Source organism: Bombina bombina, chromosome 6, assembly GCF_027579735.1.
Source record: "Bombina bombina isolate aBomBom1 chromosome 6, aBomBom1.pri, whole genome shotgun sequence".
Classification (NCBI taxonomy): Eukaryota; Metazoa; Chordata; class Amphibia; order Anura; family Bombinatoridae; genus Bombina; species Bombina bombina.
Window position 1 is genome coordinate 1,086,367,248 of NC_069504.1, and position 26,449 is coordinate 1,086,393,696.

The 26,449-nt window shown below is 40.7% G+C and overlaps 1 protein-coding gene across 1 annotated transcript in view; it reads right to left on the reverse strand.

Moving 5' to 3' along the window:
• The window catches only part of WEE2 (WEE2 oocyte meiosis inhibiting kinase), a 49,777-nt gene that overhangs the window by 22,153 nt on the left and 1,175 nt on the right, over positions 1-26,449 (reverse strand). The window contains exons 2-4 of the mRNA XM_053718994.1: positions 25,414-25,610; positions 24,025-24,030; positions 20,360-20,417 (exon numbers count right to left, since the gene is read on the reverse strand). Coding sequence (XP_053574969.1) covers positions 20,360-20,417; positions 24,025-24,030; positions 25,414-25,610 — 261 coding nt within the window. The remainder of the gene's footprint in view (positions 1-20,359; positions 20,418-24,024; positions 24,031-25,413; positions 25,611-26,449) is intronic.

The window sequence follows — 26,449 nt, forward strand, 5'->3', positions numbered from 1 at the left end:
AACTTTGTAAAAACTTTAATAACTCGATAAATAAAAGTGCAAATAACTGTAAACATTTTACACATCAACCAACAGCGGTGCTAGTCCTTGATTTCCATATCTTTTAACTATGGCCGTAATTCCTTTTACTGGACCCAACCGTGCAAGTGGTTGGGCCCGTCAGCGATCATCCATATAAGTTTCTAAGGAACCCCGTGCCCTTAGAAACCCCCATCTTGAATTCCCCCATGGGAATGCAAAATACCACCACACTTAACCATTGGCCATAATTGTTCTGTAATTTAAGGGCTAGCACCCCCGCCACCGACTGGCCTGACGCCTCAGCCCAGTCCCGCCAACCCTCCAACCGCACACAGTGCCTCCTTAAAATTAAAGATAAACAGCTGCAGACCACAGTCATTCAAATGCACCCCATCGGGCAGATAGAACTCACCCAATCCAACCTCAGCTAAGTCTGAGTAGTCCACCACCACACCAAGTCTCTGCACAAATGCCCCCATGATCCTATTTACTAGACCCCATGAGCCGTCGATTAACATCCCCTTGACAAATTTTTAAGCATTCAACACTTAAAGAATACACAGACACCTTATGTTTGAAAAAATACTGGCCACAGCCCGTTTAGTAAATAACAAGTTTAAAAGACACCAAATACATAACTCCTTAACCATGTAAACTCAGCCAACTATGAAGATGCTAGCTCCCAAACTTAATTCACTAACCTCCATTTACTTGTTGACCGGGCCGTATATAAATTCACCTGGACTTAAATAAGCCCGTTATTTCTTTACAAACCCCAAGCTCCAAGGAACCCCGTGTCCAAGAAGCTACTTAACCTGCTCGCCCACCCCATGGGGAGGCTAACCCACCACACATTGCACTCCACGCATAAGGCTGCAACCAGCTTGTTCAGCTCCTGCCTCCTGGTAAGGCCATAATGGAGCCATTCCATCCCCCAACCAATCTCGTAACCATGGTAGACCATACAACGGTTAAAACCCTGGAAAAGCTCCCAAAAAACTTCCCCACACCACCTTAATCTTACTCACCAGGCTTCCCCGAGTCAACCAAAATCATTACCCTGGCCTGGACCACTAGTACCCCCCTATACTGGAACAATTCAGCGTAAACCACCACCGGCGGCAACATGCAAGCCAATATGGGGGCCCCGTACTCCAAACCCTCCAATAGTATTGCTGCTTATCAAAAACCCAGGCTGGAGGCCCTCCTTCTCAACCAGAGCCACACACCAGGGACAAATAATAATAAATCGGCCCACTACCCACATGTTTACCAGAACTACGACAATCTGAACGGAACAACCATAAACAAATGAAACACCCAAAATACTAGACACCCTCCAACAAAAGAGCCTAGAATAACCTCCACTTACCCACACCTTTTGCCACCAAACTCCCTACAGCAGCTTCAGTGGCTGCCCAAATTCTCAAGGAAAATGAACACTTTGAAACCGTGGTAGCCACGTGCCACATAACCCAGCCATATATCCCAGGTGACAAATCAGCAGGAGTCCCATCCTCCACAACCCTTGTAGCAAAAAACCCCAACACCTGAATTGACACCATCTCCAATGCCCCTAACTTAAATCAATCCATTCCATTCCGCTCAAAATTTTATCATAGGTGAACCCCGTTTTCGTGCTACTGAAGCCACACCGGGAATACTCTCCCTACTCCGTTCGCCCATGGCGAGAACTCCAAGGAGCGATGCCACCAGAAATTCGAAAATGCAATGGCCAGTGAGTTATAAAACCAGGGATGTGCATCGCTCCCATCAACCCATGGAAACACAGCCATAGCAATCCAACTGCCCTCAACAATTCAATGACCGTGTGATTAGGGGTGGGGGGGGAGCAGATACTATGTCCCTGCTGACACCACCCCCCAGCCACAATCTTCAGCCATTCTATAACATCATCCCTGATGCATGACAGGCAAGGGTATTGGCAGGCCAGGCAAATAGAAACCCATACAGGATAACAAGTATCACCTTTGCTCCTTTATGGCTCATTCACGTACATGAACCAGCTGATTCCATGTATTAAAGTGGACATATACCGGTGTCTTTATCTTATCTGCAGGTATAATCAGATCTCATTACTGTATCACATTGTGTACATATACATGTGTCTGTATCTTATATCTGTAGGTATAATCAGACCTCATTACGTTATCACACTGTGTACATATACATGTGTCTTTTTCTTATATCTGTAGGTATAATCAGATCTCATTACTGTATCACATAGTGTACATATACATGTGGCTTTATATGAGATCTGTAGGTATAATCAGATCTCATTACTGTATCACATAGTGTACATATACATGTGTCTGTATCTTATATCTGTAGGTATAATCAGATCTCATTACTTTATCACACTGTGTACATATACATGTGTCTTTATATGATATCTGTAGGTATAATCAGATCTCATTACTTTATCACATTGTGTACATATACCTGCGCCTGTATCCCATATCTGTAGGTATAATCAGATCTCATTACTGTATCACATTGTGTACCTATTGGCCACAAACTGATCCCCATACTTGTATAGAACAATGTGAAATTAACACTTTATTACCCCATCTCCTCCTTACCCCACTGGGAGTGCAATGTCCACTACAAGCTATGTCAACACAGTTTGGCCTTAAAGCCAAATCTAAGGATGGTTGGGTATACTATAGTGGAATTACCCTTTTACATCAACCTATATAAGGGTAATTGAAATACTTGTGACAATTCAATACATCCCACCAGGCAGAGTGGACCCCTGGGAAAACCACAGGTGGAAAACACCCTGAGTAAAATTGTCCCTTCAAGATAAAAGTATGTTAAATACTACCAATAGGACCCGACGCCGACACGGAAATCCCCTCACCAGAGGAAATACCACAATCATATTAGTGATCTCAAAACAGTAAATTCATAGTTGCAATGCAAGATCCGAGTATCCTCCGAAAGAGGGCGATATCCAATCGCCATACACATATATATATCATAGTATCCACATCATCAGGCATATGCAAAGCACCAACAGAGCTTGCAATGCTATAAAGTTAGTCTGAACCCAAGGTAATTTTTTAGAGATCAAAACTTTTAGAGGGTCTGCACAAAGTTTTACTGCTGCAGTCTACCCTTAGGAAGATGATGTACAACCCTCTTGGCTTATGCTAGAACTGTACCCTATTAGTGTCACATTATACTACCTAACATAAGTAATGGTGCCACCGACAGTGCTGTGACCCCTTTTGTAATGAAAGAGATTGTAACATATGAACTCCCGTACAATGAAAGAATACCCACCATATCATGACACACATCCTTCAGAGGAATACATTGGAAAAAACCCTAGAGAATAATTCTCAAATGATAAATGATTGCATGGACCATTTGTCTAATGTACATATTAAATCCTATAAATTATAGAAATACATTTATATGACAACACATACACATGATTATATCCACCAAAGGAAAGAAAACATAAAATTATTTTAAAAGGCACAGACTACATCATAATTTCCATTTTTTTTTTTTTTTTAAAACAAACTAGATAATCCCTTACTTGTTCCCAAGTTTTGCAAAATGCCAACTGGAATAAAATGTGTTACCTTTGTGATTATCTTATATCTAAACCTCTGCAGGCAGCTCCCTTATCTCAGTGCTTTGCCAGACATGCAGGTTGGCCACTCATTGCCAACTCCTAAATACCTCCACGGGAGTAAGCGCAATGTTATCTAAATGAAACCCAGTATGTAGGTCTGTCTAACTGTGTCAAACTTTCAAATTGCTCTGAGCCAAGAGGTGGTTCCAATAGTTTATAAAATTAGTTTGAGCCTACTTAGGTTTAGCTTTTCAACATTACCAACAAGGGAAAAAGGCAAATCCAATGATAAACTTCCACTAGAAAGTTGTTTAGAATTTCAAGCCACATCCAAATCAAGAAAATGCAATTATTTTGGCAAAACTGACCCTTAATGAGATTATAAGCAACATACAGTTAACCACCACTAGATGGCAGACAAACAAATGAAATCTTAGAAAATAAGCAAAACTGTTCCAAGCCCTGAATGCAGAGCAGAGAGTGAAACCAGCACACCATGACAACAAGTAATAAAGTTATACTGACACTGTATATAATATGTATATCCCCTTATTGGCCCAAACCAACATGGAGATAAAACAACAAAACGAAAAACTTCCCATCTAAAAGAGAAAACCTCCTGGTAGCATAGGGTAGCATATCCCATAAGGAATATCATCCACCTCCCCTTAATCAGCCACTGTTTTTATTTTACTAACTAAATGCAACAATATATACCCCCCACTGATCCAGCACAGAGCGATATCGCGCCAAAAAGGACCAGCGGCGGGAAGGTTAACCCCCGCCCCTGGATCTCACATAGCAAGTGCTCCCCATACAGTCAAGCACAATAAACCTGAAATATGTCCCATAACATTTAAGACAGCATGCAGCACCATGCCCAATGTAAAGAAAATCCCCTACGACACGCACCCACATGCACAAGTATAGCAGCCAAACTAATAAAAGCACTACAATGGCAGCGAGTGTTTTTTATGTCACCCTGAGAATAAAAGGGGGGCATGTATCCCACGTGTCAGTAACCAAACTGTAAGCTAGTGAGTACCAGGCAATCTAAGGGAAAAGAGGGGAGTTCAAGCATACTCTAACTGTAACAACAAGCAGAGCTGCATGAAATCAATTAGGAGCCGTTGCAGTCACTGGCCCCTCAGTTAAACAGCGCTGTATCTCCATAAAGGCATATGGTCTGTGCAGCCCTAATGCCCCCAGAGTCACTACTGCAAATACTGGTGTACCTCTATCACATATTCAAACACCCAAAAAATCCTCAGACTGCAAATACCGGTGTACCTCTATCACATATTCAAACACCCAAAAAATCCTCAGACTGCAAATACCGGTGTTCTATGTCCCAGCACTAACAACCCCATGCACGCCACTAACATTCTCTTACCGCTCTCAGTCTGCTGCTCCAAACTAATCCTGTGAGAGACAAGACAGACTCTCTAGTGCTGCAAAGGCTGACACTGCAGATTGCCAGATTCAAGCACGGACCCAGTGCAGGGAAAACCCCCTCCTCATTAGAGACAATAAATACCTCGCATACCAACTCAGCAGTTGAATGGAAGCAAACTGTCAAATGTCCCCTTATCAGTCAGGCAATAAAGGCAGAAAATACATTACTGCCGTGCCTGTGAGGGGAATAAAAGCCAGTCACACTAATCTAAACTCTTCCAAATCAGATACTGTCCCCGAGCTCAAGGAGTGGGATTAACCCCTAATGTGCTTAAACCCTCTACCCATGAAGGATAAGCAATTACCTTAAGGGCTCCAGCTGCAGGGGCAGGACAGACAAGACAAAGCTTCTTGCTGTCATGAAGAAGATGTTTTCTCAACTCCTACAAATATCAATCTGCTGGTTTTCCCGCTCAGCCCACATCTTTAGCACTTTGCCTACAGCTCCTCCTATAGCACCTCCTACCCCATACAGGGCCTCTTCCTCCCCAGGTCAAAGCTCCCTCTATCTATGCTTCGCCCCGCCTCCAGGAGCCACTTAGTGTCAATATCTGAGGAAAGATCTTCTGAATCAGATAGATCCTCATCAGAAAAGGATAATTCATTACATTGTCGGTCATTTGAAATTTCATCAACCTTATGAGAAGTTTTAAAGACCTTTATAATAATTAGAAGGCGGAATTAGCAGACAAAAGCCTTCTGAATAGAATCAGAAACAAATTCTTAAAATTTCATTAGGTATAACATGTACATTAAAAGTTGAAGGAACAACAGTAAATGTACTATAAACTGATGGATACAATATCTGCATGTAAAAAGTTTATCATACAATGACATTCGGAAATATAATGCACTTAGCTTTAGAAGAACCGACATCAGGCAGCAAAGTTCCAACAGATACTTCTGAGGCAGGATGAGATTGAGACATCTTGCAAAATGTAAAATAAAACAAAGCAAAATTTGTCAATTTCCTTATATGACAGTTTCAGGAATGGGAAAAAAAAAATGCAAATAGCATAGCCCTCTGACAGAAAAAGGCAAGAGGCAAAAGCAATGGGGCAAATAAATAATGAAAAAAAATTTGGCGCCATGTATGACGCACAACGTAACTGAAAAGTTTTTTGGCGCCAACCATGTCCGGAAAGGACACTCGCGTCACTAACGACGCAACCCTGTGTGAACCTCTGTCAATTAAGACGCCGGAAATGACAAATTTGCGTCAACGGACGTGCCTTTCGCGCCAAAAAATTCTCGCGCCAAGAATGACGCAATAAATTCTAGCATTTGGCGCATCCGCGAGCCTAAGTCAGCCCGCAATTTGAAGCAAAGTAGTCAATTGAGATAAAGACTAAACCCAGGTTAGAAAAATATTTCTTAATATTAACTTCCCCAAATATGAAACTGACAATCTGCAAAAGGAAATACATGAACCTGACTCAGGGCAAATATAAGTACAATACATATATTTAGAACTTTATATAAATGCATAAAGTGCCAAACCATAGCTGAGGTGTCTTGAGTAATAAAAAACATACTTACCCAAAGACACCCATCCACATATAGCAGATAGCCAAACCAGTACTGAAACAGTTATCAGAGGTAATGGTAAATTGAGAGTATATCGTCGATCTGAAAAGGGAGGTAGATGAATCTCTACGACCGATAACAGAGAACCTATGAAATAGACCCCCGTTAGGGAAATCATCGTATTCAATAAGTGATACTCCCTTCACGTCCCTCTGACATTCGCTGTACTATGAGAGGAATCGGGCTTCAACAATGCTGAGAATCGCATATCAACGTAGAAATCTTAGCACAAACTTACTTCACCACCTCCATAGGAGGCAAAGTTTGTAAAAACTGAATTGTGGGTGTGGTGAGGGGTGTATTTATAGGCATTTTGAGGTTTGGGAAACTTTTCCCCTCCTGGTAGGATTGTATATCCCATACGTCACTAGCTCATGGACTCTTGCCAATTACATGAAAGAAAGTAAACTTGCATGATTCTGATAAATCCTGTCATTTTAAGACACTTACTTAAAGTGAAGGTAAAGTTAACTATAGTTCTATCAAGCACCGCAGTATGGTTGCAAAAACAATAAGTTTCATTCATTTTTTTTACAATTTATCATCTAAATCAAGTTTTCACCTTTAGAATGCATTTTCTTAGCGTCTAATTCAACCTGTATATTTTTTTTTTTTTAGCTCTTGATATCTTTTTTTAGGGTCCAATTGAAATTTCGTCCGTTAGGCGGCCATCCCTCCACGTCATCCGCCCCTTTACTTATTTGCGCATGCTCTATTCAATTTATTTATAGATTACCACGCACGCTCCCGTTTCGCTCATGCGTGTTACTTCCAAGTAAGGAATCCTTTTAAGAATAAGGATAATGTGTTTTGAAAATAGAGTAAAAATATATAGTGAATATAATGTGTTGAACAATTGGTTGTGACATTTTCGAATTGTGTATACTTACCGAGTAAATACACACAAACACTGTACAAAACGTCTCAACAGCGATCTATGCAGCTGCTGTCTTGTATCAAATAGTAATGAATATTGAAATTTATCCAATACTATGATACAACGCAAGTTAGCGCGTGTGCATTGGGAAATATTCGGTGATTCTAATAGCACTAACGCAAATCACTGAGCACGCGCATTTAGAGTGTGCAGCATGAACACGCATTTGAACAACGAAGAGAGCGGGTGGGACCGCTAAAGACGTCACAAAGATAAGATGGAATTAGGGCTTGGGAGGAGTCATGATGTAAGCGGTGGGGGTTTATAAATATAATTAAGTAATAAAAAAAACAAAAAAAACAGTTAGCGATTAGATTAGGGTCATAAGGATAAATGCAAGGTTTTCTTGAAGAATGTCAAACTTTACCTTCACTTCTATTTTCAAATATGCTTTGTTCTCTTGGTATCTCTTGTTGAAAAAGAATATGCACATATCGTACACTAGTGGGAGCTGCTGCCAGCACCACAGCAAACTTGTTAAAGGGACACTGAACCCAAATTTTTTCTTTTGCGATTCAGATAGAGCATGCAATTTTAAGCAACTTTCTAATTTACTTCGATTATCATTTTTTCTTCGTTCACTTGCTATCTTTATTGAAAAAAAGGCATCTAAGCTAAGGAGCCAGCTGATTTTTTGTTAAAAACCCTGGACAGCACTTGTTTATTGGTGGGTGAATGTATCCACCAATCAGCAAGAACACAGGTTGTTCACTAAAAAAGGGCTGGCATCTAAAATTACATTGCTTTTCAAATAAAGATACCAAGAGAATGAAGAAAAATCGATGAGTAAATTAGAAAGTTGCTTAAAAATCGCATGCTCTATCGGAATCACAAAATAATTTTTTTTTTTAAGTTCAGTGTCCATTTAAGTGTCACTCCCCTACCCACAATTCCCAGTCAGTCATTCTACTGAAGGGAAATGAAAAGGAATAACAATGAGGTATAGAAGTGCCTGAGGTTTATTCAAAAATAACTGTCTTAATAAAGGGTGGGGTTGTGGACTCATATCCTGAAAGACAGACATTTATCAGGTAAACATACATTTTGTTTTCTTTTCTAAGATATGGTGAGTCCACAACGTCATCAGTTACTAGTATGAACCAACACCCAAGCTAAAGGACACAGATGACTAAAGAGGGAGAACAAGACAGGCAGACCTAAACAGAAGGCACCACCGCTTGAAGAACCTGTCTCCCGAAAGCAGCCTCAGCTGAGGCAAAAGTATCAAATTTGGAAAAAGTGTGCAAAGAGGATCAAGTTGCAGCCTTGCAAAACTTACACAGAAGCTTCATTTTTGAAAGCCCAAGAAGAGGAAACAGCCTTAGTGGAATGAGCTGTAATTCTCTCAGGAGGCTGCTGACCAGCAGTCTCATAAGCAAAACTGATCATACTTCTCAACCAGAGTGAAAGTAGCAGTAGCCTTCTGACCTTTACGCATTCCAGAGAGGAATGACGAAAATCCTTAGTTGCCTGCAGGTAGAACTTTAGCGCACACACAATATCCAAGTTGTGCAGCAAACGTTCCTTATGAGAAAGATTAGGACATAATCAGGAAATTGGTGTTCCTTCCCTAATATTTCTATCAGAAACCACCTTAGGGAGAAATCCCAATTTAGTACGAAGATCCGCCTTATCAGCATGAAAGATGAGGCGAATCACACTGCAAGGTTAAGGCTCCAAGGAGGAGCAACAGGTTTAAATACATGCCTGATCCTGACAAAAAGATTGAACATCCGGCACATCCGCCAGATGCTTGTGCAGCAAAATAGCTAAGGCAGAAATCTGACCATTCAGAAAAAAACTGTCCGATAATCCTCCTTTCTCCAGACCATCCAGAAAAGAAGCCAAAATCCCAGGAATCCTGACCCCACTCCAAGAGTAGCCCCTGGATTTGCACCAATAAAGGTATTTACGCCATACCTTATGGTAAATCTTCCTAGTAACAAGCTTGCAAGCCTGAATCATGGTCTCAATGACAGACTCAGAAAAACCACGCTTGGACAGAACTAAGCATTCAATCTCCCAGCAGTCAACTTCAGAGAAACGAGATTTGGATGAAGGAATGGACCCCGAGTTAGAAGGTCCTTGTTACGGTACCAACAGGATACCAAGGGTTAATACCAGATGAACAATGTCCTGAATATGGGATCAGCAACTCACAACCCAGCCATTTACCCCCCTCAAACATGAGACCAGGCTCCACATGGAAGGTAAAAACAGAGTGTACTTTATTAAGGGCCATATGCCCAGTATTTATGCAGGTCTGACCCCAGATGGGGGGTTGAAAGAATATTGTACATTAGATAGAGGGACAACGCCCTTTGACAGGCCACAATAGAATTACATTACTTAAGCAGATAAGTTAAACACAAGACACACTTGATCCTTTATCACTGGGGCATCTGCTCTCTAGATGTGATTGAACAATGGGAATGTTTATCACTTAAACTTAATTATAGCTGATGCCAGCAAACCTGTCTTTAGAAAATAGCTTCTTAAAGCTGAACAAAGTTAACTCTTTCAGTTCTGACCGAAGGGTTTGTCACATAGCTCCCCCCTTGTGGAACACTCCGGCAGACCCGGCTTGACCCTTTGGCGGGTCAACCTGGGGATGACCGGACTAGGAGGTGGTAGGCATGTCAGTTTGCCGGGACAATCCATGTGTATTCCAGTTATGAGAGAGAATTCCTGCCCGTAAAAATAAGGGTTCAACTTCTTCAGTGCCCAGACTAGGGCTAAACAGTCCTTCAAAATCTCATCAGCTTCTTTACGAGTTTTTTGTACCTGCTCTTTATAGGTATCCACAATCCCTTCATACTGACATAGGGTGCCCTTGAGTTGCTGCACCTCACTATGAGCCAGCGTCAGCTTCTCCTCAAGAGTCGCTAAGTTTGTCTTTAATGTTTCATGTCCCACTCTCAAGCTGGTGTTTTCTGCAGTCTGTCGGTGCAGCTTGTCTAGCAGAGATTCACGTTCTAAACGTGCTTTTTCCTCTGCGCTCCTCTTCTCCTTCATCAGCGCATTGTAACGGGACTTCCACATATCAATAGCGGATAGAGATTTACTGAGCTCAGCGTCCTGGGGCTCAGCAGCAGGTGGGTCAGTCTCTGTGACACGAATCTGGGCACGGGTAGTCACAGGGTTAACATCGGTGGGACCCATAGGAGCATAGGCAGAAACAAGGGGGGGCAAGTTATTTCCAAAGAGAACATCAGCAGGTAAGTCCTTCTTGACCCCCACATTCACAGGTCTAGCGCCCACTCCCCAATCCAAATGTACCCTGGCAACAGGTAAGCGTTACACAGCGCCCCTGCTACCCTCACAGCCACAGTGTCTCCAGTGTGCTGTTTCTCAGACACCAAGTTCTTTTGAAGCAAGGTCATGGTAGCACCAGTATCCCGTAGACCACTGACCTCCTTCCCATTCACTTTAACCAGTTGCCGGTTATTGCGGTGGGCAGCTTGCACGGGGTCTGCTTCATGTAGGATGCCCCAGCATTCTTGCGCCTCTACGTAGCGGGCCGCAGGCTGAGGATTACGTGGGATTCCGCCGGCGGGTCTTCTCCAGGACTGTGCTCGGTTCGCTGCGTTTAGGGGACACTCTGGTCTTTTGTGCCCTAGTTGCTTACATCCAAAGCACCGAATAGGTTGTGAGTAGCGCCGCAAATTGAACCGGGCTCTGAGGGTAGTTCGTGGCCGGAGGCCGTGTGGTATAGCGGTGCGCCGGGGGTTGGTAACTGGCAGCTGCTGGGGTGATTGGGGGTCTGTACTCCACTCTAGCAGGGGGCTTAGTGGTAGCAGTGTCCAGTTTGCGGGCATCCGTATACTCATCTGCCAGGCGAGCAGCTTCATGCAGGGTGGAGGGTTTACGGTCCCGAACCCACTCTCTAACTCCTGCTGATAACTTGTCAAAGCAATGTTCCAACAGGAATAGCTGCAGCACCTCTTCCCCAGATACGGCTTGGCACCCCGCCATCTAGTGAGCTGCTGTGTGGTGCACCTTATATGCCCACTCAACGTAGGAATCACCAGCTAATTTAACAGTGTCTCTGAACCGCCTCTGGTATGCCTCCGGTGTAACCGCATACCTGGAGAGCAGAGCCTCTTTTACAGTATTATAATCCCCGACTTCCTCATCTGGAATGGCCCGAAAAGCCTCTCTGGCCCGGCCGAATAATTTTCCAGATAATATCGTGACCCAGTCCTCTGCGGGTACCTGGTGTAGTGCACATTGCCTCTCAAAATCCGCAAGGTACCCATCAATCTCTCCTGTTTCCAGGAAGTTTAAAAGCTGCAAAATTTACTTTTCTCTTTTCCACTGAGGTTGCTGTGACTTGGGCTGCTGCAGCGCCGCTTTGGCGAAGTAGGTTGGCTTCCACAGCTGCTATGACCCGGTCGATAATTTCCGCAGATGGGTTGGGGCCATAATGTGCCAGTCTTATTTTGACAGCCCGGTCAAAAATCGCTTGCCACCAATTGTTACGGTACCAACAGGATACCAAGGGTTAATACCAGATGAACAATGTCCTGAATATGGGATCAGCAACTCACAACCCAGCCATTTAACCCCCTCAAACATGAGACCAGGCTCCACATGGAAGGTAAAAACAGAGTGTACTTTATTAAGGGCCATATGCCCAATATTTATGCAGGTCTGACCCCAGATGGGGGGTTGAAAGAATATTGTACATTAGATAGAGGGACAACGCCCTTTGACAGGCCACAATAGAATTACATTACTTGAGCAGATAAGTTAAACACAAGACACACTTGATCCTTTCTTATCACTGGGGCATCTGCTCTCTAGATGTGATTGAACAATGGGAATGTTTATCACTTAAACTTAATTATAGCTGATGCCAGCAAACCTGTCTTTAGAAAATAGCTTCTTAAAGCTGAACAAAGTTAACTCTTCCAGTTCTGACGAAGGGTCTGTCACAGTCCTTCCTCAGGGAAAGCCTCCAAGGTGGAAGGGATGACATCTTCACTAGGTCTGCATACCAGATTATACGAGGCCACACAGGAGCTATTAAGATTACTGATGCCCTCTCCCGCTTGATACGAGCAATGATTTGTGGGAGGAGGGCAAACTGAGGAAACAGATGCCAGCCTGAAGGAACCACCAGAGCATCTATCAGGGCAGCCTCTGTATCTCTTGACCTTGAACCTTACCTTGGAAGCTTGGTGTTCTACCGAGACGCAATCAGATTCAACTCCAGCATCCTCCATTTGAGGGTTAGCCTGAAAAAACACCTCCGGATGGAAATCTCACTCCCGGGTGGAATGTCTGTCTGCTCAGGAAATCTGCTTCCCAGTTGTCCACACCTGGAATGTGGATGGCAGAGACATCAATTGTGAGCTTCCACCCACTGAATAATCCATGCCCCCTCCTTCATGGATAAGGAACTAGAGTTCCTTCCTGGTGGTTGACGTAAGCCACTGAGGTGATATTGTCGGACTGGAACCTGACTGGGCTAAGGACAACTGGGGCCAAGCCATCAAAGCACTAATCGCTCTCAACTTTAAAATGTTTATGGGGAGAGCAAACTCCTCCCGAGTCCATAGTTCCTGCGCCTTCGAGTCCCAGACTGCTCCCCAACCTAGCAGACTGGCATACGTGGTCACAATCACCCAGGAAGGTCTCCAGAAACTGGTGCTCCTGAGATAGCCATCACGGAAGAGTCTTGTTGACTGATCTAGGTCTATTCTCAGATCTGAATGGTCCCAGTTCCATTGTCTGAGCATGCATAACTGCAGAGCTCTCAAATGAAAATCGAGCAAAGGGAATGATGTCCATGGAAGCGACCAGACCAATTACCTCCATACATTGAATTATGGCCGAACAGTAGACTGCAGAGGCGCAAAATGAGGATATTGATTTTCTGACATCCGTCAGAAAAATCTTCATAGATAGGGAATCTATTATGGTCCCTAAGAAAACCACTCTTGTAGCTGGAACAAGGGAACTCTTCCAGATTCACTTTCCATCCATGGGAATGTAGAAAAGACAAGATCTCTGTATGAGAGTTATCTTGGTTCAGGCGCCATCTTTTCAACAAGCAATCAGCAATACCCTGAGCCTTTTTAACTGCCAAGAGAGCCCCCAGAACCTTTGAGAAAATTCTGAGAGCTGTGGCAAGGTCAAAAGGAAGAGCCACAAACTGAAAGTGTTTGTCCAGAAAATCAAATATCAGGAACCTGTGATGATCCCTGTGGATGGGAACATGAAGATACACATCCTTCAGGTCTATGGTCGTCATGAACTGACCCTCTTATACCAAGGGAAGAATGGACCAAATGGTTTCCATTTTGAAGGATGGCACCCTGAGAAACTTGTTTAGACACTTTAGGTCTAGAATAGGACGAAAAGTTCCCTCTTTTTTGGGAACCACAGATTTGAATAGAATCCTAGACCCCGTTCTCTTACAGGAACTGGAACTAATCACCCCCAGGAAGGAAAGGTCCGAACGCAATTCAAGAATGCCTCTATCTGGTCTGCAGATAATCTTGAGATGAGAAACCTGCCCCTGGGAGGAAAAGTTTTGAATTCTATTTTTTAACCCTGAGACACTATGACCACAGCCCAAGGATCTGGGACATCCTGTACCCAGCTTGATAAAACGGAGAAAGTCTGCCCCCCCCACATGATCCGGTCCCGGACTGGGGGCAAACCCTTCATGCTGATTTAGATTCAGCTGCTGGTTTCTTTTATTGCTTCCCCTTGTTCCAAGACTGATTGGGTTTCCAAGAAGACTTGGCCGATTCCTGCTTGGAAGAGGGAGAGTAAGGCTTTCCTTTAAAGTTACGAAAGGAACGAAAATTACTTTGACAACCCTTAGGTCTATTCTTCTTGTAGAAAAGACCCTTTCCCACCAGTAATGTAAAATTATTTCAGCCAGACCAGGTCCAAACAAGGTCTTATCCTTTTAAGGAAGCGCTAGAAGCTTGGACTTAGAAGCAACATCCGCTGACCATGATTTTAGCCACAACGTCCTGCAAGCTATCACAGCGAAGCCTGATATCTTGGCTCCCAGCTTAATAACTTGCATGGTAGCATCAGAAATTAAGGAATTGGCTAGTTTGGAGGAGATCCAAGATAGGATTAAGGCTCTCAAATGAGTCTCTACTTTAAGAGAATCAGATAAAGCATCGTACCTATAAGATGCTGCACTAGACAGTGACAATACAAAACTGCAGGTTGCCATTGGAGACCTTGATTAACATACATCTTCAAATAAGCCTCCAGCTTTTTGTCCATGGGATCCTTAAAAGAGCAGCTATCATTTATAGGAATAGTAGTTCTCAGAGTAAAAATCGCCCCTTCTACTTTAGGCACCGTACGCCAAGAATCCTTAAAGGGACACTGAACCCAAATTAGTTCTCTTGCTATCTTTATTTGAAAAAAGGTATCTAAGCTAAGGAACCAGCCAATGTTTGGTTCAGACCCATGGACAGCACTTGTTTATTGGTGGGTGAATTTATCCACCAATCAGCAATAACCACCTAGGTTGTTCAAATACAGGCCGGCATCTAAACTTACATTCTAGCTTTTCAAATAAAAATACCAAGAGAATGAAGAAAATGTAATAGGAGTAAATTAGAAAGTTGCTTAAAAGCACATGCTCTATCTGAATCACGAAAGAAAACATTTGGGTTAAGTGTCCCTTTAATGAGTCAGCGACCGGAAACCTCTTCTTGAAAACAGAAGATGGGGAACACTGTATCCCTGGTTGATTTTTAGGGTTGACAGCGACAGGTGGGTTGGAGTCGTCCAAAGTAGCCAAAACCTCCTTTAACAATACACAAAAGGTGTTCAAGCTTAAATCTGAAGGATACAACTTCAGCATCAGATGCAGGAATTAAACTATCCAAATCTGAGATCTCACCCTCAGAGGCTACCGACTTATCCCTCTTCCTCAGACTCATGAGGAAGGGCAACCCGAGTAGCAGAAACCTTACTTTGACTACATTTTTTTTGCGTTTTCCCTTTAATATTGGAAAAGCAGATAATGCCGCAGAAGATACCTGCACAGCAATATGTGTAAGCAAATAAACTCTGCTAGGATATTGAGAGGAACTGCAGGGCACTGTATGTGACGCCATAGAGGCTTAGGACATTTGAGGAGAAATCTGTAGCATTGCCCGGACAGCATCATCCTGAGAGACATTAGGCTCATTCAAAAGTCTCTTTAAACTTTAGGAGTCTTAATGTCTGAAGAGCAAAATTGCATGGGGGCAACAATTTTGGCCTCTCAACATAATAAACAAGAGTTTAAATGAGCAAACAAAAGAAACACAAAAGGTGAGAGTTGCACACTAATAAGTAATTAACTAGAGAACAGGTGCTTCCTAGAAAGATACATATGAGAACAACATAGAAAAGGAAGTGGGGATTTCACAATAAGAAATTCCCAAAAGTCTAGGTAAATCCAGCACAACTGTAAAATTGAATAAAAGCGCTACAAAAAGCTTGTATGTCAAAAACAATGTAAATATTTATTAAACAAATGCACAATACACACATTCACATTCATACAGGGGATCCCACACAAAGCAGTATTAATGAAGTACTGGCCAAAAAATTATTATCTGGTGCACCAGGGGAAATAGACCAAAAACAGTCCATTTAAAACTTGCAGGTATTTGTAATCCAATAAGTGCAGCGTTAATGCAAGAAATGGATGCAGTTATACAGTCCCCGGTGTATAAAAACCAGTTACTTCAGACTTGAACCCCCAGAGTTACTGAGTCGGTTGGTGCTTAAAAGACATAGCATAGGAGGAGCAATAGAAACACGCGTCTTTATTCACAGGTGCTGTATTCCTTTAAGACAGTGATATTTGGTGTACAGATGCGTATAACATATTCTACCTGTATTTGTTCACGCGGTCGCTCCTCCTAGCTGCCTTGTACATGGAGTGTCCAGACATCAGGGGTAAGTCACGATGAGCAGGGGATCTGCTGTAAGGGCTGCCAAGCACGACGAGTCCAAATGCTCGTTTCGCTCCTTCAGTCAGTGCAGCATGGAGCTTCTTCCAGGTGCTAATGACACCTTGATTACCTGCCTTTTTATTGGATACCGGTTTCCAGAGTCCTTTCAATTTGATGAAATTTATGTCAATCACAAATAGCCGTTGTTGCAATGTCTTTGCAATTGTTACTTTTAAAATACAGCTAAATTAAGGGCTTCTCAAGTAACCAAGGTGAGGTATTCAATAGCAGAAGTTGGTTGTATACAATTAAATGATTCAAATACTCACTCACACACACATCCGCAACAAATCATATATACAAAATATGCTAAAAACAGTTTTATTTTAATACACCATTGTGCAATATTTAAAAGACAATACTTAATTATAATGTTATGTGTGTCAAATTATTCTAACAGCAAATATGTGCATTTTAGCTCATCATAGTAGTATATATTTACACTTGATTTATTTTATTAATTTTGAGAACCCACTATCCATACACAGATGGAAATAAATGGAGATGTGCAGATAAAGTAAGGTATAAGGAATTAGCCTAAAAAGGAAGCAAATTCCAATTTTTCATTTAAGCCATTAGGAGATAGAGTGTTTAGTTTGTACATCCATCTTGTTTCTTTTTGTAAAAGAATTTTATCAATGTCCCCCCCGCGCATGCTCAGTTTGACTGATTCTATTCCAATGAAGTGGAGTTAATCAATTTTTGATTCGTGAAATTGAGCAAAATGTCTCGCCACTGGGCTGTCAATATTGAAGTCCTTTATATCGTCTATGTTCTGTAATGCGGGAGCGTAATTCTCTAAAAGTTTTACCCACATAAAAGCATTTACACGAGCAATAGAGAAGATATGACTCCTTTTGTGGAACAATTAATAAAAGAATTGATTTTATATGTGACACCTGTATTCGTGCTAAAAGTCTTAGTTTTCTGCACGAATTGACAGCAGACACAGTGATTACAGGGGGAACTGCCGACTATTTTTTGGGCATTGCGTTCTAACCAGTTAGATGTAGGCACTTTGTTAAATTCGCTCTTAACAAGGAGATCTTTCAAATTGTTAGGTCTCCTTGCTGTCATTAGGGGATAGTCCCCCACATGTTGGTGTAATGTAGAGTCATTAGTCAGCAAATGCCAGTTATTGTTAAGAATACTTTTAACTTTACTCCAATGGGCATTATATTTAGTAATAAATCTGATTTTGGTGTCTTCCACATTCTCACTTTTGGTATTCTTTTTGTACAGAAGATCTTTTCTTTGATGCTGAGATGCTTTATAGAGTGCTCTTTTTACGCATCTTTTTGAATAGCCTCTCTCAAGGAAACGAGTCGCCATATCTTTGGCCTGTTGTTTAAAGGTTTGATCTCCAGAGCAGATTCTGCGAAGGCGCAGAAATTGCCCATAGGGAATACCCCTCTTAAGATTTTCAGGATGATGACTCGTTCCCAAAAGAAGGCTATTAGTTGCAGTCGGCTTTCGAAACACTTCTGTTTCAATTTTGCCTTCGTTCTTACTAATTTTTAAGTCCAAAAAATTGATGGTAGTAGAATCATAACTACAAGTTAAGAAGATATTTAAATTATTCTTATTCAGGAGGGAAACAAATTTAAGTAGATCCTCCTCACTGCCATCCCATAGCAGGAGGATATCATCCACATATCTGATCCAGAGGGCTACATGCGCCTCAACTATGTCAGAATGCTCACCAAAAACAATTTGATCTTCCCATCCACCAAGGTGTAAACAGGCATATATTGGGGCGCATGTAGCCCCCATTGCTGTCCCTTGTTTCTGTTTATAGTATTTGCCATCAAAAATAAAAATATTGTTTTCCAGAACAAATTTCAAAAGTTTACTTACAAATTTAGAATGTTTGCTATAGCCCACTCCTCTTGTATTGAGAAATTGTTCACAAGTTGCAATTCCAATAGAGTGGGGAATTGAAGAATATAAGGATTCAACATCCAACGAGACCAAAATGGTCTTGTCAGAAACATTGATTCCATCGAGTTTTTTAATCACATCTGTTGAATCTTGGACAAAGGTACGTAAGTCATTTACAAACGGCTGTAAAAACCTATCAACATAGTTACTTATTCCTTCAGTGGGGCCCCCCATTCCAGAGATGATGGGGCGTCCAGGTGGATTTTTAATGGATTTATGTAACTTTGGTATCCAGTAGAAAACTGGTGTTTTTGGTTTGTGACTATACAGGAAGCCAAACTCTTGGCTTGTAATCAAATTATTTCTACGTGCTTCATTTAGTAAAAAAAGAAGTTCATTGTGAGATCTATGGAATTCTTCAAAAGAAGATTTAAATGAGCAGCCTCCTGCTCCAATTCAATGGCAGACACTGCAAAAGGCCTTCAGACAGGAAAAAAAAAAAAATGTTGGTACTGTGTCTTTAAATCACAGAGCGATATAACGCTCAGGAAAAAAACAAAACAAAAAAAAAAAAACACTTGCCCCCAAGGTAAACCTCTACACCTCAGCAGGCTGAGGCACTCCTATCTGCCCTCCGGACAACTCTAAACACAGCCCTTTATTTTATGGAGCTCCAAAAGTTAGACAGTCGACACCACTCCGGCAGAGAAGGAGGAAGTCTCCTAAATTAAACTGCCACAAAAACATGCGCATCCGGCATCCAGTCGCTCTTAAGAAAATATTCAAACTGCTCCAGCTGAGAAGTATCGTACAGCCTAAGGAGCCGGTCCTGAACAATAACTGTCAAACCACTTTCTAGGTGTTCACAAAACACTATCTGGACCAATCACAAAGACTAGCCCATAAAGTTAACCCCTTCCTCTAAGGGGAGAAACAGTCTGTCACATAACAACAAGGTCCTACCCCTGTATTAAAGTGCCTGCACGCTTCCTTCTTGATATCCTTAATCCCATAATTTGCAGTCTTCAGTGCCAGCCATATAAGACCCCAGCACTTACCTGCATTCTAGTCGTCCGGCAGGAGGACAGCTCACAAAGCGTGGAAGGATGCCAACTCCTTACAGAGGCCTGTAGAAAAAAGAAAGAACAGAGTAAACCTACTCTGGCTTTCTAGACTAGGGAAGCAATATGTTAGGAAAACACAGCAAGGCCCACCTTACAAGTTCCTAACTGCTTTAAAACCACTACCCCTAGACCCAATCCTTGAAACAAAGGAAAGATCAGAGTAAACCTACTCTGGCTTTCTAAAACAATAAAATGTTGCTTGTAGCGAAAGAAATTCAATTTTCTTCAGACACCAAAACTTCACCTCCATGTGCAAAGGCAAAGAGAATGACTGGGGATTGTGGGTAGGGGAGTGATACTTAACAGCTTTGCTGTGGTGCTCTTTCCTTCCTCCTGCTGGCCAGGAGTGATATTCCCACTAGTAATGGTGAGTCTACGACATTGTCAATATCTTAGGAAAGAAAGTAACATTTCTACTAAACCAGAGTATTATTCCAATTCTGCTGTATTTCCAGAACACGTTATACAGACACCCATATCATTTGTCATTCTAAAATTATTTTACTATATAAAGCTACTGTAAGACTGAGATAAAAGTTCCCTTAGTAATAAACATTCCTAATAAAATGCTGTATACATTACATTTGTTGTCTGATGCAGCATGCGTTTTATATACAATGACTTATTGCCATTGTTCTGTTATTGCTGATTGCAAGTTTTCATAATCCAGTGTTCATAGAGTTTCTTTCACCTATAAATTATGGCAGAATCTTACCCTTCTTTTTAGTTTCCTGAGCTTATCAAGTGTTCATACCTTGGATGAAAATACTGCAGGGCTGTTCCTCTCCATTTGTTTGAAAGGAGACTCATTCCTAAAAGGATAAAGAAAATGGGTTAGAATATATTAATTAGTGCCATTTTCATCTAGGAGTAGTCTTAATTTTACTAGTTGCATTTTAGAAACCCTAGATAATATATACACATAGAATCCCTGCAGGACTGTCCTGATTTGAGATCACAATTTGAGCTACACTCAGATGTACTTGATTTGTTATATGACAGTTACCAGTTTCACCAGCACAACAGTCTTGTACATATAAAGTGTGTGCCTGCCAGCTGCCGTCATTCCTGTGCCCTCCGTTGTGCGCATATCAGAAAGGGAAAGTGAAGGAATGTGAGGTGTATATCAACTACTTTTCCCCAAAGACGCCCCCTCTGTTGCTAGCATGCAAGTACCGGTTGTGCTTTGGTTTTAAAAAGGAGCTTAAAGGGACACTTGATATTTTGTATTTTATTTTTTTTTAAATCCCTTTATTACCCATTCTCAAGTTCTGCATAAATTATATTAATACACTTTACCACGGATTACCTTGTATCTAAGCTTCTGCAGACTGCCCCCTTATCTCAGTTCTTTTGACAGACTTGCATTTTAGCCAATCACCGAGCACAATGTGAAGGCACAACATGAACAAGCACTATCTTGTCAAATGCACTGAGATAGGAGGCATCTTTCAACAGCTTAGAAATCAGTTTTAACAAAACACCAAAAGAACAAAGCAAATTAGATATGAGCAGGGCTTTTTTTGTGGGGGTACTCACCGGTACCGAATACCCCCACCTCTGCCAACTCATAACAGGTAATATTTGTAATCATTTAAATGTTCTAGTTTTCATAAGAGGGGGCTGCAGAATACATCAAACATTGTAAATAATGTTGTCCCTTTACTTTACTGAGCAACTGAGCAGTATTTATCAATTAGTACTGGCAATTTTTTTTTTTTTTTTAATACTGGCACCTTTTCTTTTACAAAAAGAAAAAAAAAAAAAAAAAACCACACCACTGGATATAAGTGAAATTGTAAAGTTGTTTAAAACTGCATGACCCATCTGATTCATAAAAGCCTAATTTTAACTTTTAGAGTCATTCCTCAGTCTACATTAAGGCATGTTATAGTTAAACCATTAAAACTCTTGTTCTTGTGCAAAAATTGCATTGCCCTATGGTCCCTAGAGGTCATCAGGCCAAAAAGCAAGGTCTGTAAATCAAGTATCTGTAACATATGAATTTGGCAGCATCTTGAAAACCTAAATCATATGTTGGCCTCTAGGGATTGTGGGACAAAGCGATTCGCACAAAAGTGCTTAATAGCCAGAGACTAGATAAGCTTTTGACATCAGATATTTGAGACAGTAAACACCTTGTAATTACAAGACATTTCTGTTTGGTCCTTTTTACTGCATTTATTTTTCAGTTTTTGCAGGTATTTGATAAAGCCAATTAGAGACAGATATGTATGAGACATATGTAGCAGTGTTAGCCGTGATATGTCAGACATTCTAACTTTTTATAATTAGAAATTGTTCAATATTAGAACTAAGCTACATGAAAATGGGACAAAATGAAAGTACATCGCAAACGTGTTTCATTAGGTATAACTAACATTGATATAACAATCTTAAAGGGATACTAAACCCAATTTCTTTCTTTCATGATTCAGATAGAGCACGAGATTTTAAGCACCTTTCTAATTTACTCCTATTATACATTTTTCTTTGTTCTCATGCTATCTTGATTTGAAAAAGCAGTACTGTAAGCTTTAGAGCCAGACCATTTTTTGTTCAGCACCTGGGAAGCACTTGCTGATTTGTGGCTAAATGTAGCAAACCAATCAGCAGCTCTACCAAGGTGCTGAACTAAAAATGGGCCGGTTCCTAACCTTTTATTACTGCTTTTTCAAATCAAGATAACACGAGAACAAAGAAAAATAGGAGTAAATTAGAAAGTTGCTTAAAATTGCATGCTCTATCTGAATCATGAAAGAAAAAATGTGGGGTTAGTATCCCTTTAAGGAGTTTACTGTCCCCTTTAAAAAGGTTCAGTACTCCAAAATTGGCCCCCCACCCCCTTGATGTGTTTACAAGGCTTTGTTATATCAGATGTACAATAGAATCTGTGGAAATTGCTTCTTTAGGTAGATTTTGTATACGAAATAGCGGTCTGCTAATTGAAAAAGCAACCCAACAAAAATGGCTGAGCTTGCAGGGAGAGCAGATGGCCATTTTAAAAAATCCTTATATTTACTCAGAATATACAGGTGTTCATTAGCACAGCTTTTATGCAGGACAATTTAGTACTTTTTTTAACTCAGTTTAAACTTTAATACACCAAGCACTCCCTTATTTTAAGCACTTTTACTTTTAGCAGAAGTGTGCAATAGAGAAGCTTAATACTAGGAAAATGGCAGTAAAGGAGACTGCTAACATTTACCTATACCTGACAAATTCAAAATAAGGAAAACAAATGCAGTACCACAAAAGATCAGCAGATGGCAGACAAGTTCTAGCTAGCCAAGTGCTCAATAGCAAGATACAGTACAGGTAGTGTGACGTTTGGTCATTTCTCCACAACCAGTACAAAATCACAGTACCCTAAACTTGTGCTATCTTTATCTTTCTTTTTAAAGAACAAAAAGTCTGGTGTTGACTGTCCCTTTAATCATGAAATAATTTGAGTTTCCTGTCCCTTTAAGTCCAGGAACATTAATTTTTTTAAATGGACAGTCTTGCAAAAGCATTATTAATTTATTTATTATTTAACATTTCTCTCTTCCCCCCCCCCCCCCCATATGTGCTAAACTCATGCAGAGGAATTACATTCAGACATTTCAAAACTCAAAATAGGGAGACAGTTTGTGAGCAAACGATAGCTAGTGAGGGATACATATTTATTATGTGTTCTCATCTGAAGCAGAAGTGGGGAGTTCCACAAGTGCAACTGATTACTTGTTAAAGGGATATTAAACATTTTATATTACAATCTGATACTGTTTAACTATGTGTAATTACACTTTGCAATCTACTGTATTTTCATTTATTTGTCCCCTTTTACTGTAATTTAACAAAGAAAATGGTTTTCTAAAGTCCACTGAATCTCTAAAGTAATCAATGTTTCCTGCTGTTGAAAATTAGTGACAAAAAACAAGCAATAAAAATCTGCGCAAACCAGGCTGCCAGGCACACAGGATAATCTAAAAAGGTTTCTCCAAAGTCTTGTTTGCACAAACAGATAAATAGAAAACTAGTTCAAACATGGTGGTGCCCATTACTTTGTAGAAACTAAAACCGTTACACTTATATTTAAAACTATTTAAAGGGACATGAAACCCAACATAGCTCACACCATACAATTTTAAACATTCCAATTTACTTCTAATATCTAATCTGCCTAATTTGTTTTGTATCTTTTGTTGAAGGAGCAGTAATGCACTACTAGGAGCTAGCTGAAAGCCAATGACAAGAGGCAGTCACCAATCAGCAGCTTCTGAGCATACCTAGGTATACTTTTCATCAAAGGATACAAATAGAACAAACAAAAATTAAATATAAATAAAATAGAAAGTTATTTAAAAATTGCATGCTCTCTCTGAATCATGAAAGAAAGTTTGGGTTTCATGTCCCTGTAAAAAACTAATTGAGGACGTACAACTACATATTATTCTGTTATTCTTTGCTAGTAGCGGACCTACTCAGAGGGCCCTGGTGCAAAAATGTTTTGGGCCCCCCTAAAATGAGGTAGTAATCAATTGTAGAATATACGTTACTCTGTATAATGATTTTAAAGGATAGAGCCTAACCTACACAAATATAAAGTCCCCCCTGCAATATACATTCTGCATACACACCTATGTATAGACTGGCTGCTATGGCCCCCCGAAGCACTTGGGCTCTGGTGCCGCTGCACCAATGGTAGTTCCGCCCCTGTTCTTTGCTTTGAATACACCATGTCTAGCATGTATTTACTGTCCAACATCCCTTTAAACCGTTTGTAGCACCTACCAACAGAAGAGAATTTGTTTAAAAATTTAAATTCTCAGAGCATTTTTTTTACACTGTCCCTTTAAGAAAATGGATTTATGCAAATTGCCCCACTTACATGTAAACATCAATGCCTATTGGTTAAAGTAGAAGCATATTTTGCAGGGATATTAAGCACTTTGAGATTGTAATGAAACATTTGTGATGTAAACTAAAAGCTTTGCAAAATGCTTTCATCATTGGTCACCTTTTGCTATAACTGTTGGCTTTCCTATTCACGTTAAAAGTGCAAACTTAACATTGCTATAATTTCATGGACATTAGTTGCGCATTATATTGTATATATTTATAGTTGTCCCCAATTTGCCCAAGCAGAGAAGGAAACCTAGGTTACAACATGGCAGCAACAATTGATTAATGGACATGAAGTCTAGTTTTTTCAATATTTACATTTAATAAATCCTCTCAGGCTAATCTTTTTTATGAATACATCATTCTGTCTAGCATTTAGTGTAGAACGCCCCTTTAATTATTTTTTTGGGGGGTCACAATGTGAAGTGTCATTGTCCGCACATCTGGCAATCAAAACTACTTTAAAGGGACATAAAACCCAAATTATTTCTCATGATTCAGATAGATCATACCATTTGTGTCTATATTAAAATGGTCTTCATTCTCTTTGTATCCTTTGTGAGAGTAGCAGCATTGCGCTACTGGGAGCTAGCTGAAAGCCAATTACAGATATATGTGCAGCCATCAGCAGCTTCTGAGCCTACCTAGGTATACTTTAAGGATATAAAGAATGAAACAAGCTACATAATATAACTTCATTAGACAGCTAATTCAAATTGCACGCTTTATCTGAATAAAAAAACAAATTGATTTAATGTCCCTTTAACGTGTTATCTGAACTTTTCAGCTCCAAAGCAAAAATTACACAATGTTTAAGTTAACAGAAATTAATTATTCTATCCTTTAACACACCAAGAGTATTTTGCTGTAATCTAGATTAAGTTTAATCAGCCTACAATTTAAGATTTAGTCTGACATTACCCATCATCCCCACATTCCTTCCTTTTGCCATTAGTTTGAAGATGAATTTGACGATAGGCTTCAGGGGTGAAGGGGTTAACATTGACCACCGCCGGGTCATCCAATTCAGCACCAGTGCCAGCAGCAAAGCGGAGTAACCTCTGCCCCCTGCAGGGGACTCTGGCACCAGGAGAGGGAAGGTTCTTATACAACAGGCTCTGCAAAGACAGGGAGGTATTGTAAGAGCAAGACCGGTAGCCACCTGCTCAACAGATAATCACATGACAGATTTATTTCTATGCGCATTTCATAAACATTTCAGCCATAAGTAGCCTCCTACAGAAGGTACATACCCAGAGTGGGAAAGACTTCTAGCTCTACCTGAAGGGTGGTGAGTATGTGCCACGAGTGACAAAGGTGGCACTCATAAGTTCACTGCCATTACACATCTGGATTACTTACATGCCATTTGGTTTCATTGATGCACAAAAACCTGCTTTCTTGAGGAACTCATGCTGTATATCAGCAATATGGCTTTAACTGAGTAATACAATTATACACACTCTAAAATGTGATCACCAGTATGAACATATATTAAAGGGAAACTGAACCCAAATGGTTTTTCATGATTCAGATAGCGCATGCCATTTTAAGCAACTTTCTAATTTATTTGTATTATCAATTTCTTTGTTCTCTTGATATCTTTTATTTGAAAAAGCAATGTAAGTTTACGAGCTGGCCCATTTTTGGTTCAGAACCCTGGATAGCACTTGCCGATTGGTGGGTACATTTAGCCACCAATCAAAATGCTGTTCCCAGGTGCTGAACCAAAGATTGGCCGGCATGTAAGCTTTACATTCTTGCTTTTTTCAAATAAAGATACCAAGTGAACGAAGAAAAATTGATAACATGAGTTAATTAGAAAATGGCTTAAAAATGCATGCTTTATCCAAATCATGAAAAAAAAAAAAAAAGTGGATTCAGTGTCCCTTTAAGGTTCACCATCCCTGTCCTAGAGATAAGCATCCCGAAGACAGTTTGGATATAACAAATACTT